Source organism: Betta splendens, chromosome 3 (genome assembly GCF_900634795.4).
Source record: "Betta splendens chromosome 3, fBetSpl5.4, whole genome shotgun sequence".
Classification (NCBI taxonomy): domain Eukaryota; kingdom Metazoa; phylum Chordata; class Actinopteri; order Anabantiformes; family Osphronemidae; genus Betta; species Betta splendens.
Genome location: NC_040883.2, coordinates 6,147,137 through 6,160,179, shown reverse-complemented (window position 1 = coordinate 6,160,179; position 13,043 = coordinate 6,147,137). Strand labels below are relative to the sequence as shown.

Here is a 13,043-nt window from a genome sequence, read left to right as displayed (position 1 = left end):
GATAAAGATGGAGTTGACATATTGTTAATGCTTATTTGGGGAAATCAGTGGATTCCTCTGAACCCTCTTTAATCACGTGCTGAATTTCCAGTGAGGGAAGTCTAGAAATATCATGCATAGAAAAGCCTTCTAGTCGTTGCTGGTTGTCTCCTCTCATGAATCCACCCGATCGCGTCATCACCCGTCTGTGGCAGCTGCGGCGCGTGGGGCGAGCCGAGCCCGGGCCGAGCCGGACCTGACTGCGTGCGAGCGTGTGTTTTCAGCTGCTCGCTGAGGGGGCGCGTAAATCACAGCCGCGCGTGCGAGTGCAGCCGCAGCGACGGAGCTCAAAGGCGGCACCAACCATTCACACAGGAGCACTGGTCTGAACTGAGCCTTTAACTGGAAATCTGTCATACCTATAAAAGGATAATACTTTTAGTTAATTATCTTAATCTTATTAAACAAATTTCATTTGTTTACGAGTCCAGGATACTGTCTGACATTAAAAGTGTTTTACTTAATAATGTGTAAATTCTTTTGTTTTTTGATCAAATGTGGATCCAATTAGTTAACAAGCTTCTTTTCATCTTTATGTCTTTAAAGAGAAATCAGTCACACGCTAAACAAAGGCCTGTTTCTGAAAACGAGTGGCTGTGCAGCAAATGATGCTCTACGTTTTCATCCTCGTTCGTAGCCGGCGAACACCGACTCCTTTGTGTTTGGGACGGAAGGCGCCACACGTACTGTACGGCCGAGCTAAAGCTCCTGATGCTTTAAAGTCCATCCGTCAACCTGAGAAACGCAACCGCTATTGGCTGCGGCCTCTCCGCTTTGCCAGGAACGCTCCCAAATTGGAGGCTCTGCTCTATTTCTAGCTGCTGTTGGTCGCGTTTCAGACGCGCAGGGAAAACTCCGTCTGATCCTTTTTCTCAGAGTCAAACCACTGCTTTTTTCACGGCCTGATTCTATGAGTAATCCACTTTCCCGACCGCAGCACTTGGACCCGGCTCATTGTTGCAGTGTTATTGTCCAGGTCCCGTCGCAGTGTCATTCCAGACCCCTGCAGAGAACATGAGGTCCGTCGGTAGCTGTACCTGCAGACGGGTGGAGGCTGTCACCCACTTTCTAGTACAATTTCTAGTACTGGCCTGAAGCCAGTCGTCCTTTGGAAACATATGGAAAAATGTGAGCGCGCCACATAATGTAGCGGCACCAGCTAAAACCCCACAGCCGTGCAGTAGGTGGGTGAGTCGTCCCTCCACTGAACAGGCACTTCTTCATCCGTTACCGTGGAGCAATAAAACAAGTCTCCAATGAGAGCTCAGCCAGTCTGCTTTGTCTGTTAACACTCGCATGCTAATCTCACATGATGTTGCTCAGAAACGCTGTGGATCCGACGATGACCTTACGTCTAATCTGTCCGGGGCTGTGGATCAAACACAGCACGCAACGCTGTTCAATTCCAAGAGGCTTAAAGAGCTGCAGGCAAATAAGTAACAGACAAATTGGAAGGTTTATTGCTTCTAAGAAGCAAATGATTGGTGCGTGTATGCGCTTCGTCTTTTTTCAGCTGGGAGGAAAGAAACGGAACGTGTCCTCTGCCGAGAGGCCGATGTGAAACAGCAGCTGGACATCGTGGGACTGAATGGGAACGGAATCCGCTTCTCTCCAGTTTGATTTTCGTGACACGACGAGAGGTGACGGTACGAGTCCAGACCGTGTCCGAGAGCAGCGCAGGCCCCAAGTCCTGTCTGTTGCGACAAGTCCAGCGAACTGTCACAAATGATGAAGGAACCAAACCCAAAGGCCGTCTGAGGCGCTGGTCCAAAGGTCGCCCACAAGGTCGCCCCACGTCTGCACAACGCAAACTGACACCAAAGCGTCAGCGCTGTGCATTGGGCGCGTTACACAGGAGGCCGAGCCTCCGCGCGCTCCGGCCCCGACGTTGATGGATGACGCCTGTGGCTCAAAGAGTCAGGTGTTTACTGCGGTCGGAGGAGCGTGCGACGCGGTGCACGACTCCCACTTTCTGAGCAACGGCTGATGCTCCATTAGAAATCAGACGTACCACAACAAGATCTGCTGATATATGGACGATATGAGCTCACGTTCATGAGGAAGCGTGGATGTCGTCATTGCCTGTTTGAGAAGCACTGCAAGAAAACACTATTAGTCAGACTCATTAAATAACTTTGAACTTTTTATTTCTGATTTGCCGATGTTTTGCTGTGATAAAGGCCCGTAAATGCCCCGAAAACATGTATCTTTACGCCGTGTTAATGTCTTTAACACTATGTTTGGCATTTGTTTATGATGAGAAAGAGTGGTGCCAACAGGGATAATGAGCAGGTGGTGCCGTAAACGCAGCCTCGGCGTCCGCGTTCTCACGTGGGGCCTTCGCTCTGGATCGGTCTGATCCCCGTGTCTGTGAGGAGCGCCGCTGAGGTCCCCTGAGCCCAGCGTCCGCTCGTGGAAGTCCTCAGGTCGGCATCAGCCTGATTCAGAGCGGTACAAATGACAGGAATCACCTTCTGGCTGCATGAAGAGGATGAAAACGGTCCAGATGGGTTTATTTAGTGCCAGCCAATCTGCCCTTAAGGATGTTTGGGTTCAAGACGCTTTTCATGCATTTCACAACCGGGCACTTTTATCCCTGAGTGACAGGACGCCAGCAACAATGCAAAACGTGGACCCGGCCCTCAATGGAAAACACACTTCGTCCAGTGTTGTTACATGTAGGTGGACAGACACCAAATAAAAAGCCAAACCGAAGGGAAAGCAGCGTGTGTGGTCACGAGCATCGTATCAGCAGCTGGGACCGCTGATGTTCAGTTGATTCCTGGGGAGCCGGAGCCCAAAGCGAAGGCCTCGTTTCCTTTCGAGCTAATGCGAACACGCACGGCGACGGTACACGACCAAGAGGGTGCGCGTGTGCGTCCGCCCCGATTCATACGCAGTGAATGAAAGCAGCTGTTTCTATTGAACGGGGGCCCACTGAGGTCAGAGCCCCACCGTCCACTGACCACTGCACCGGGCTCTCCATTCAGGTGATTACGGCTCAGACCCCCACTCATCTGTGGCAGCATTATTTAATACAGTAACAAACTCTGTTATCATAAAAAGAAAAAGCTGAACCCTTGAAATCAGACATTTTATCCTAGTGACTGAAATTATTATTATTATTATTATTATTATTATTATTATTATTATTATTATTATTATTATTATTATTATTATACATACTTCGCCATCGCAGTGCTGATTGGCTGGATGCTCGTTTGCTTTAAGTCGCAACTTTAAAGGCAGGAATGTAAATCCAGGGGGATTAGTGAGACGCGCGGGGCTGCAAAGCGCTCAGTAGCTTTCTGAAAGGGTCTCTGCCTCAGTGCGCAAAGTCGGGACGGGGAATCCGCACGCACCGCGCCGAGCTGCACTCACTGTCCAGCGCGCGCCACCTTTGCGGGAAAATTGTCAAGGGTTTCTGATCATTTCCCGGCGCTACACGTCACGGGTTGGGTGACAGCACTGGCGTTGTGCTGACGCGAAGGCGCGTTCATTTGAGCGGATCCTCTGACAGCGCAGCACCGAGGGGACATGGGGCAGCTTTGCGCTGCGGCACTTTTACCATTTGGCGCTGTCTGTGTGGTTCTACTGTGGGAATCCGCTGCCAGCTCCATCAGGACGACGCTCGCAGTGGACACCTCGAAGTAAGTGTCGGGCATTTTATGACTAAATGTTCCAAATACCTCGACCATCTGTGAATAAGTGCCCGTTTGTGAATCTATTTGGCGCAAAACGCCGTTTTTATAAATGTTATTTTGATGTTTAGTTATACCCAAACGTCATAATAATGGTTTATTTAGAGTGAACTTTTCTAAACGTGCAATAATTCAAGCCTACACGCTTCATTGTCAGAACAGCCCACAAAAGTCATTGCAGTGACAGAGTGGAGTGTTTTATTGGTCAAAGAGCGCAGCCGTGGATGAGCAGCCGCGCGGCGTCCAATCTAATCTCATTTGCAGGGAAACGTAAAAAGGACGAAGGGGGAAACTCCAAATGGTTAAAATGGATCCCAGTAAATAGAAGCAAACGTTGCGCGCGCTCAGACAGATGCCGTTTGGATGGAGGCAGAGAGCAGCTCAGGGGATGCACGTGCAGCCACAGCAACAGGTCAGACGCCGCAGAATAAACCACGAGGATTGATTTTAACACGCAGAACCACAACGTTTTTGAGTTATGGTTCTGAAACGGTCCGGTTGCATAAACACATAGTTTTAATACTTGAAAGGCTTTTCTGAAGAGTTGTTGTGTTGACACTGTCCCTGTGTGTAAAACTCACACAGTGCGGCAGGTTTAATGTGATTTTCTTGGAATGCATTAATGATTCAGAACTGTTGCAGTTGGACCTTCTTGCCTGTTGGAGGCACCTCTGTTTTGCTGTGGTCCAGTCTTCTTTGTTGGTATTGTGTCATTGTACCGACATGTGTTTCTGATGTGTACTTCATCACACATCGTGGCCTCGACCCCTCGTTGATGTTTCCTGTCTCTTCTTGTCACGCTCTTTTCTTTATGTTATTAACTTTATGATAATTATTATTATATTTTTGGTTAGGCCAATTGCAGGTGGGTGAAAAATAACGGTTCAAACAGATCGTGGGCCACAAAGGCTCCCGTCTGCAGCAGCTCCAGGCCGGAGCCTCGTCTCTCCCCGTTCCATGAGCACGGAGCACGGCTGCAGAGCAGTTCCACAAACACCTGTGTTTACGCGTGCTTTTCTTTCCACAGAACGGAGTGTCCCGACAGTAAAATCCTGACGGTGGAGTACCCGTGTGTCCGAGCCGGAGGGAAGAACAGCACATGTTTCAGGTCAGACTCCCATCCGTTCCTGGTTCCTGCAGGGAGCAGTGAAGCCCGAGCGCTCCGGCCTCGTGGAACAGTTCCTTTCAACCACTAAACCACCGCGCGGTGCCATTTTCAGGGCTCCGCGGAGCGTGTGCTCCTTTTGGAAACTCTATACAGCCTCTAATGGGGGGAAAAAACATCATTTCCTCAAGATCATCACTCAGGGAGCGAGGATCCAGTCTGTAAAAGTGTCATAATTTACAGGTCCTTAAGACGTCAGGTTTATTACTTCCTCCTCTGTGATACTGGGTTAATGCTAACTTCATTATGTCAAACAGGTTAATAATGTCAGCAGGCTACCACACGATTTGCTTGTGCTGCACTTTCCATCCTCGGTGAGCTGGATTCCACCCCCCCCCCCCCCCCCCCCGGGGAGCTGGGCCGGCCTTATAGCCTAAAAAGTAGAAGCGGCCTGAAAGAGAGGAGGATGTGATTAGTTATTTTTGAGGCAGCGCCAGAGGAAGAGATCAGACCCGTAGCCGCCGTTGTTACCAAATGTGGTTTAACCGCAAAAGTCATCGGTGGCGAAGGAACAAATCGCAACCGGAGTCACATTTGGGGCGGTTTTTGACAGGATGACATGTTCCCTGCCCCCCGGGGCCTAATTTATAGCGTTTCTGTTCGATGCGAGCATGTTGAAACATTACCACAGGCCGTGAGACGTTTCAGCTGCCGATCTATCAAACTCAAATCAATGCGAATCGCTCATTTTCAGCGTTTGCTCAACTTCCTGCCGAAGCCAAACTTCGGGGCGGACTCGGATCCTGCGATAAATGAGGCAGCGGGTCTGGTGTGAAGCCAGAGCATCTGATCTGTTTACTGTCAAGGTTAGGCTGCAGCAGCTCTGCGTCGGGTTTAATTTCTGGCTCGGCGGGAGACGCGTGGAGCCCGAGGAGCTGGATTAGGTGCAGTTTTACTTTCCCTGCCGTGTTTCTCCAGGCACAGGCCCGGATCAAATGGGCTTTTGCAGAATAGCTCGGATTGATCCATTTTGTCTGTATATAAATATTATATATAATATTACCTTGAATTCATTTTCAGTGGGAGCAGCTGGTTTCAGAGCGGTTTCAGATTGTTTGAGTGTTTTATTGAGCAAATTTGTCCATGTAACGTGCAACTGACTTTATATAATCATTTGTTTCTGTGGAAGCTTGGACGCAGACGCTGCAGGAGGCGTCCAAAAGCTCCAAACACTTGGAGCTCATTAGCAGCGGTGCAGTTGACTTTTCCACACATTATTCACATTGTGTCAGATAACAAGTTGAAGTCAGATGATGCATCGGGACTGACTCTTTGACGTCGCTGTTTCCACAGCATTTACTTGTCCAGCAAATTAAGAGGCTGAGGCATTACGGTAGATTATTATTATGAGACATGTGTTTTAAATGTCTGGTGTCTCTGGACGTGTCAGCACTCCATGAATCTCTGAAGACACAGCATTGGCAGTTCTATTCAGTCAGTCACTCTGCTGCTGCACACACGTGACTACACTGATTTGTGGAACTGTTCCTAGATGAGGAATTTTCAACCTATTGCCCTTTTTTGAGTCCTCCCTGTCTCAGTTATTCTGTCTTCAGAGCTCTGGGGAAAACTTCAGGTTTTATAATATGTTGACTTGTGATTTTGATTCCTACGTTTTCTACCTTTTCAATTCCATAATTGCTCAGTTTTGTGCTGAACGGTCAATGCAGCGGCGGAGCAGCAGCTGCAGTGACCCCTGGTGGTGAACATTTGGTATTACAACAGCAAATCTTACTGTACAAGTTTATTCACCTACATATTCCACACCAGCACCCCCCCCCCCCCCCCCCCCCGCAGCCCGAGAGAATTTCTGTCTGTCTATGTGTGGCCCTGTGATAAAGTGGCGACCTGTCCGGGGTGTCGTCTGGGATCGGCTCCAGGAAGTAAACTGCGGGCGGTGTTTCTCACACTGTTTGTTCCCAGCCTGTAACATTAGCCGCTCGCACGAGCTCGTGTAACAAATAATGCAGCATTTTGCGGAGTTTGGGTTTTGGAACCGTGAGCAGGATCACCCACGACCTCAACATTAGAAAAACACTGTGCTGTAAAATGGAGTTATGAAATGTAGAAATGGCATTTTTAATAAAATTCAGTGTGCTGCTTGGTCTGGTTTGCTGCAGCTTGAGGAGGAGGCTTTGGGGTGAAGCAACACCTTTTGATACCCACTGAGTGCATGTGCACGGCAGCAGACGAGGAGAAGTCCAAGGCTCGACAGGCTGCCGTGCCTCGTTACCGTTCTGAAGCCGTGACTGGACAAGTGACGTCTTTAAACTGCGTTTGACCCGGACCTGGTCAGTCCGATCTCCACCCGCAGCGCGGCACCGCTCAGACAGGCCGCACATTTTCTCATCGTTTCTGGTCCTGGGCTCGGGTTTCCGCTCCTGGCACCGAGCTCCCGCGCTCAAATAATCTGGGGGAAAAAAACTAATATTTCAGGAGTTTTGATTTAAGCTGACAAGTTAACCACTTGCAAAAATTCACACATTAGAAAGCAAAGTGGGTTTATTTGCTGTGAAAACAGTGGAGGGGATTCTGGTTCTTGCGGTGCTTAAATGGTGGCAACGCTGCCGGGTATTAAATGAAGACTAATCTCTCCAGCCTTGTGTCGAAGCCCTGTGACTGTTGCCTTCGCTGCTGGTCTCCGCCGTCTTGTTCTTGCTCAGCTTGTGTGGCTCTAGATATGATTGTGTGTTAATTGTGGCGTTCCTGTCAGCCCCGCGGTTCCGTGCAGTGAACCTGGCCGCGGCTCCACTGCGGCTCGGCCCGGCGGCGGCGGTTCTGTTGTTCCGCCCCCTCCCTGCGCTCTCTGTCTCTGTTGCAGGTCACATTTCAATCGGTGCCGGTCCGAACACTGTACACACGTGTTTACGCGCGGCTCTGTGCGACTGGTCTGTGTTTTGGCTCGGGTTCGTGATGACGACGGTGCAGTTTCAGCTCCTTTCTTAGCCCGCGCTCTCTAAACACTCTCAGCTGTGGAGCCCGGATCTAACATAAGCTGAACTAAACCGTAAACCATCTTTTCGCTTGAGTGACATGTTTTGGTTTACTGTATATACCGCGGATGGCTCATTACTGCGGTAGATGATACCCATGACATCAACATACAGTGTGTTTGCTCCATCTCTTACTCCCATAAAGTTGGGGCTGATGAGAAATGTCACGAAGACTGATTGATTGCTTTAATTGCTTCCATGCGTTATGCTTTTTTTTGTGTTGGTAACGTGATCGATGTCTCCTCCTGGAAACATTGTTGCTTCGTAACCCATTGTGTCCCAGACATCAAAGCAGCAAGCGATGTCATAGTTCCTACATGTCTTGGATAGAAGCATATCTGGATCTCTCTTCTCAGTACAGTCAGTGCTACTGAGCTAGAAAAGCGTCATGTACTGGAGCTCACACTGCAAAACTACCAGCCAGGAGGTGAACTGCAGCGCCCGGCCGCTGTATGAAGATTTAATGCGTCGAACAGTAGTTCGCATTAAACAAGATTTGCAAGTGAAGTTGTAATCAGTTATCCAGCGTGGGAATCTGTCTCTGCCAAGTACGTCTGCTGTAAACAACAGAGGCAAATACTTAATGTAAATCTGCTAAACAGCCATTGCAGATCATAAATATTATCACAATGTTGAGCTTTCGCTATTATGGCAGGATTGGCAGGCGCTAACAAGTGGGGGAACGAGCTGAGGAGCGATCGAGGATCAAATTCCTTATTTCACTCTCCACTTAATCAAAGAGCAAACGGAGCCAATGAGGCTGTTTTTGAGTAAGAGAAATGTCTGCAATCAGTGTTCCTGCTCTTTGCCTCTAAATATCTCAAGGCTGAGTCACACACACACACACACACACACACACACACACACACACACACACACACACACACACACACACGCGCGTGCGTTGCTGCCCATTTTGGCTACATCTTTTTGCCTGTGAAGCATCCTCCATGTTTCTGATATCATTTTAGCAGCAGCCGTCGATCCCTCTGTTTCATCTCGCCGCATTCGTCCGAAGGTCATCCAGAGGAGCGCTCATTCACCAGCCCTGCCCCTCAAATCCAGCGCTGGTTAAACCCGCCTCGCGCCTAAAGGCCTGCGTGCATCCAGGAAGCCGCCGCCGCTTGAAATGATGCATTAATAATGTAAGATTAGTGGGAGTAAACCTTTCAGATGCAACCGCAGCCGTTTCCTGTCTCACACCCGGACTCGTCTGTGAACGAACTGCAGCTGCATTTAAAACCTGTCTGACTAAGGCATGACCGCGTGCGTGATTCAGCAGCGAGGGTGTCTTCACCATCAGTGCCCGAAACACCCAACGATGCCTCTTTTATTCCTTATATTCACTTTTAAGAGACATAAAAGCCATGAACTCGAAACCTTTTGTACTTTCGTTGCTTAGACTAAAAGCAACCGAGTTGTTGTTGGCGTGACTCTGGGAGATAAAATCTTTACGGGTGTGAGCTGTTAAACTGCACAGTGGGGGTTTGTTTGTTGTGAACCGCAGGCTGGGCTTTTGTTGGTCCAGTTCAAGGTGTGTGGACTTCGCTTTGTGTTTTATGCACTCACGTGTCATTTCTTTACAGGGGTCACTGAAGGTTGGCACTTTGTAACGGTTAAAGTCATAAAATGAGAGGGGAGTGGATCCCAGTGGTTTAAATCTTTAAATCAAAGTACGGGACGTTCTGTCGTCTTAGTTCTTTGTACAGATGTGGTGGGAAGAATAACACATTAAAACCTATGGGAACTACAAGAGGTGGAGGTGTTTCCCACATCCAGCACCAAGTCCAAGTGCCCTCCCTCCAACCGAAGTCGCTCCATCTGTCACCCATGAACATTTAGAGTGCAAACCTGACCGAGACTGACTCAGCCCGGGTCTGGACTCCGTCTCCGCTCCAGCTTCCGTCTCTCCACTTAGACCGGTCCGTGCTGGACAGACAGGAGCCAGGCCTCCGTCTAGTAGCCTGAGCATTAAGGCTGGGGTTGGGGTCGGGTCAGCTGCGGTAAACAGCCGCTCTCATATACGCTGCATGTTGTGTAGGATCCCGTGTAATTACGCAACCTTTGACAGCGTTGTACTAAGCAGATAAGGTCATGCAAGGTCGCGCTTAGAAATGGATGCTGTTCTTCTGACTTGTCAAAAATAATCACGTCTTTCGCAGTGAAATGAATAACTAGGGCTGAAAACACTGACCTGACCTGAAGGCCAGCACTTTGTAGCTGTGTCCTGTTCAGCCGTCCTCATGAGACCTCAGGGAAACGCCTCCAGCCTCATGGTCCCCGTGAGACGCGAGGATGCGTCGCGTTTCCGCAGTTAAAGCTCTAAGACAACACTTTGTGGGAGACACGGAGTCTGCGGACGTCACAGATCACACCGCGGCTTCGAGCCGCGTCGCTAACCTGACTCAGCGCTTTGCTAACTGACCGCCTGCTTGGATGAGTGCTCTGTGGGATTCGAGCCTTCATACTGTGCGCGGCGGTTGGAGACTTGAGTCACGCACTTGAAACCACCAGCAGTCGATCCGACACGGGAGCACAACCCATCAAAGTCCACTGACCAGTAAACGCCGCGGCTTCACGTGCTAAGCTGCTACGCTAACGGCTACGTTAGCATAGCAGCTAACGTTTGTGAACCGCGCAGCCTAAACCGAGGCACAGACACACGCAGTTAGACACACATTTCTCAGATAGTGATCAGATACCAATCAGGAACGCCAGAAAATTAGAGAAGTATGAAAAAGCAGTTTTCATTGGCTCTGCTTTGGCAGAAAACGGACTTGTCGTTTATTGTTTGAGCCGTCACACTTGGCCGGTCCCTAACCTTTTTTAGAGGAGCGCTTTAAATCCAGTCAGACTCTCTGTTAATTGTTGTGAAATGAGGAGAATTCGAGGACTAGAGAAGAGGCTTGAGCAGCCTTCCTTCAGATCATATCTGCTAAAATGGAAAAGCTGAGGTTTCATTTACAGTACGTGTGGACAAAATCCTCTGTCTGATGCACTTACCATAACCACCCATTCAAGCATACGTTCAAACAGGCACATTTAGCATTTGCTTCCATGAAACACACACACACACACACACACACACACGCACACACACACACACACACACACACACACACACACACACACGGCCAGTACAGCATGAATAAGAGCATAAGGTGAAAACTTATGCACAGCAGGGAGACCTGAAGACAAGTCAAGTAAACACAAGTGGAGGTTTGGAAGCTGGACTATTTTACGATCCAATCGAAATAAACCTGCACCCTGGCAGCCGACTGCTCTTCTCAGTGGGAGGATGGGCCTGGACGACCCTGGAAAGCTCTTTTTAAAGGGCCGATGAGAGTGGCGAGGGACCCCGCTGAGCCCGAGGCTGACCTCTGACCTCTGCGAGCGCTCGCTGAGTGACGCCGTCGGTGGATCAGAGGTTCTGGGGTTCAGCAGCTCCGCACGGCAGACGTCGAGCTCCGTCCTCCTCCTCCCGCTCGCCGACTCACATTCTTTCCCTCCAGGCTTGTTTTTCCATCACTTACTGTACTTCCACTTTTGCTGATTTTGTCTCTTCCTCCTCCAATGTCAATCTGTCTTTTTTCTTTCTTTTTTTTCGTCTTGTCTGTCTTTCGTGCTGTGTTTTCCTGTTTTCCTTCTGCGGTGTCATCTTTTAGTCTCTCGTCCTCCTCCTTGTGTCTTTAGTTCTCTGTCCCACTGTTATATTATAGACAGTATTAGACATTTAAATACGTGTGTGTGTGTGTGTGTGTGTGTGTGTGTGTGTGTGTGTGTGTGTGTGTGTGTGTGTGTGTGTGTGTGTGTGTGTGTGTGTGTGTGTGTGGTATACTAGAACGCTCAGGAATCTTCTCTTCACACTTGCTCCACTACAGTACACTTGTGTATGGACTCTTTCCACTGCAGTCATTTTGATTTGTATTGTGGCATAGAAGCTGTTCTCTAGGAGCCCAAGCCTCAGGGTGATTTAGGACGAGGATGCTCCCCTCAGTTAAACAGACGGGTTAAGTGACTGCCCAGTTACCTGCCCGGTGCTGTAGCGTTAGAGGCGTGCAGACAGGAGCAGGACAGTGGGTTTCATGTGTGTGTCGTGGTGGTGATGGAGCGATGCTCTGTGCAGGTGATGAGAAGCAGCCGCGTGTCCACGTGCTCCCTGTGATTTGCATGTGTGGCTCGTACGCTGCAGGAGGTCCTGCAGGGTCTCCCTCTTACGGGCCATAAAACGAGCTATAATAATGCTTCTGTAGCCCAAAGCGCTAACGACTGCAAGTGGTGTCTGCTGAGGTTTGAACTTACAGTAAAACAATGCGCTGCCATTTACGTCATCTCACACAGTCAGGAAGCGGTGCTAGCAAAGCTGCTATGTGCTGTGAGGTCTACATAAACATACTGTTATCACTAATCCTCTAATGACAGGATTGATGCAGAACCACACAAACAATAAGCTGTGGTATCAGCTGCTGAAGCCTGTTGGGTCGAACAGCAGCAACACTAAAAAATGGAAATGGGTGATTTGAATTTTCTGAAACAGGTAATAAGTACCAGGTGTGTGTGCGTGTGTGTGTGTGTGTGTGTGTGTGTGTGTGTGTGTGTGTGTGTGTGTGCATAAATACACACATGTATATATATTCGTACATCATGTATGTTCTAGCTTGTAGCTTACTGGATTGTATGTCAGTGCATTTGATATCTACATCCCATGAGGTCACACTTTAGTTGTGTGTGTGTGTGTGTGTGTGTGTGTGTGTGTGTGTGTGTGTGTGTGTGTGTGTGTGTGTGTGTGTGTGTCCTGGTTTATAGATGCCTGCTGGTATTGGGTAGGACAGAACGTGGTGCATACACCATACGTGGGGGGGGGGGCTCCGTCTTCAGCTCAGCCATCATCATTAGCGCGGCGAAATGAAGGAACGCTTGGCCTTCAGCTGCTGAGCTCAGGCCATTAACGCACGTGTTGAAACCTCCGCTCTCGTCCGGTGGTAACAAATGGTCGACTCGCACACGAGCGCCGGCGCGGGGGCGGGACGCGAGGCCGCCGGCGGGTTGTTTGCATTGCATCCAGATGTCCGTGGGGGCATCGCGTCTCCCACCCTCACTCTCCTTTCCCCCGCCGGCGTTTTCTCTCTGCGTACTTTGGACGGC

General features: G+C 49.4%; 1 protein-coding gene across 2 annotated transcripts in view; it reads left to right on the top strand.

The window, feature by feature from the left end:
• Positions 1 to 3,306: 3,306 nt before the first annotated feature.
• Positions 3,307 to 13,043, top strand: part of LOC114852741 (collagen and calcium-binding EGF domain-containing protein 1-like) — an 18,845-nt gene continuing 9,108 nt past the window's right edge. The window contains exons 1-2 of one of the 2 annotated variants that reach the window (XM_029145359.3): positions 3,307 to 3,689; positions 4,768 to 4,848. In XM_029145359.3, the coding sequence (XP_029001192.1) occupies positions 3,577 to 3,689; positions 4,768 to 4,848 (194 nt within the window). In that variant the 5' untranslated portion in view covers positions 3,307 to 3,576. Of the gene's footprint in view, positions 3,690 to 3,949; positions 4,153 to 4,767; positions 4,849 to 13,043 lie in introns of those variants that run through there. The other variant, XM_055507493.1, reaches the window with a different exon arrangement.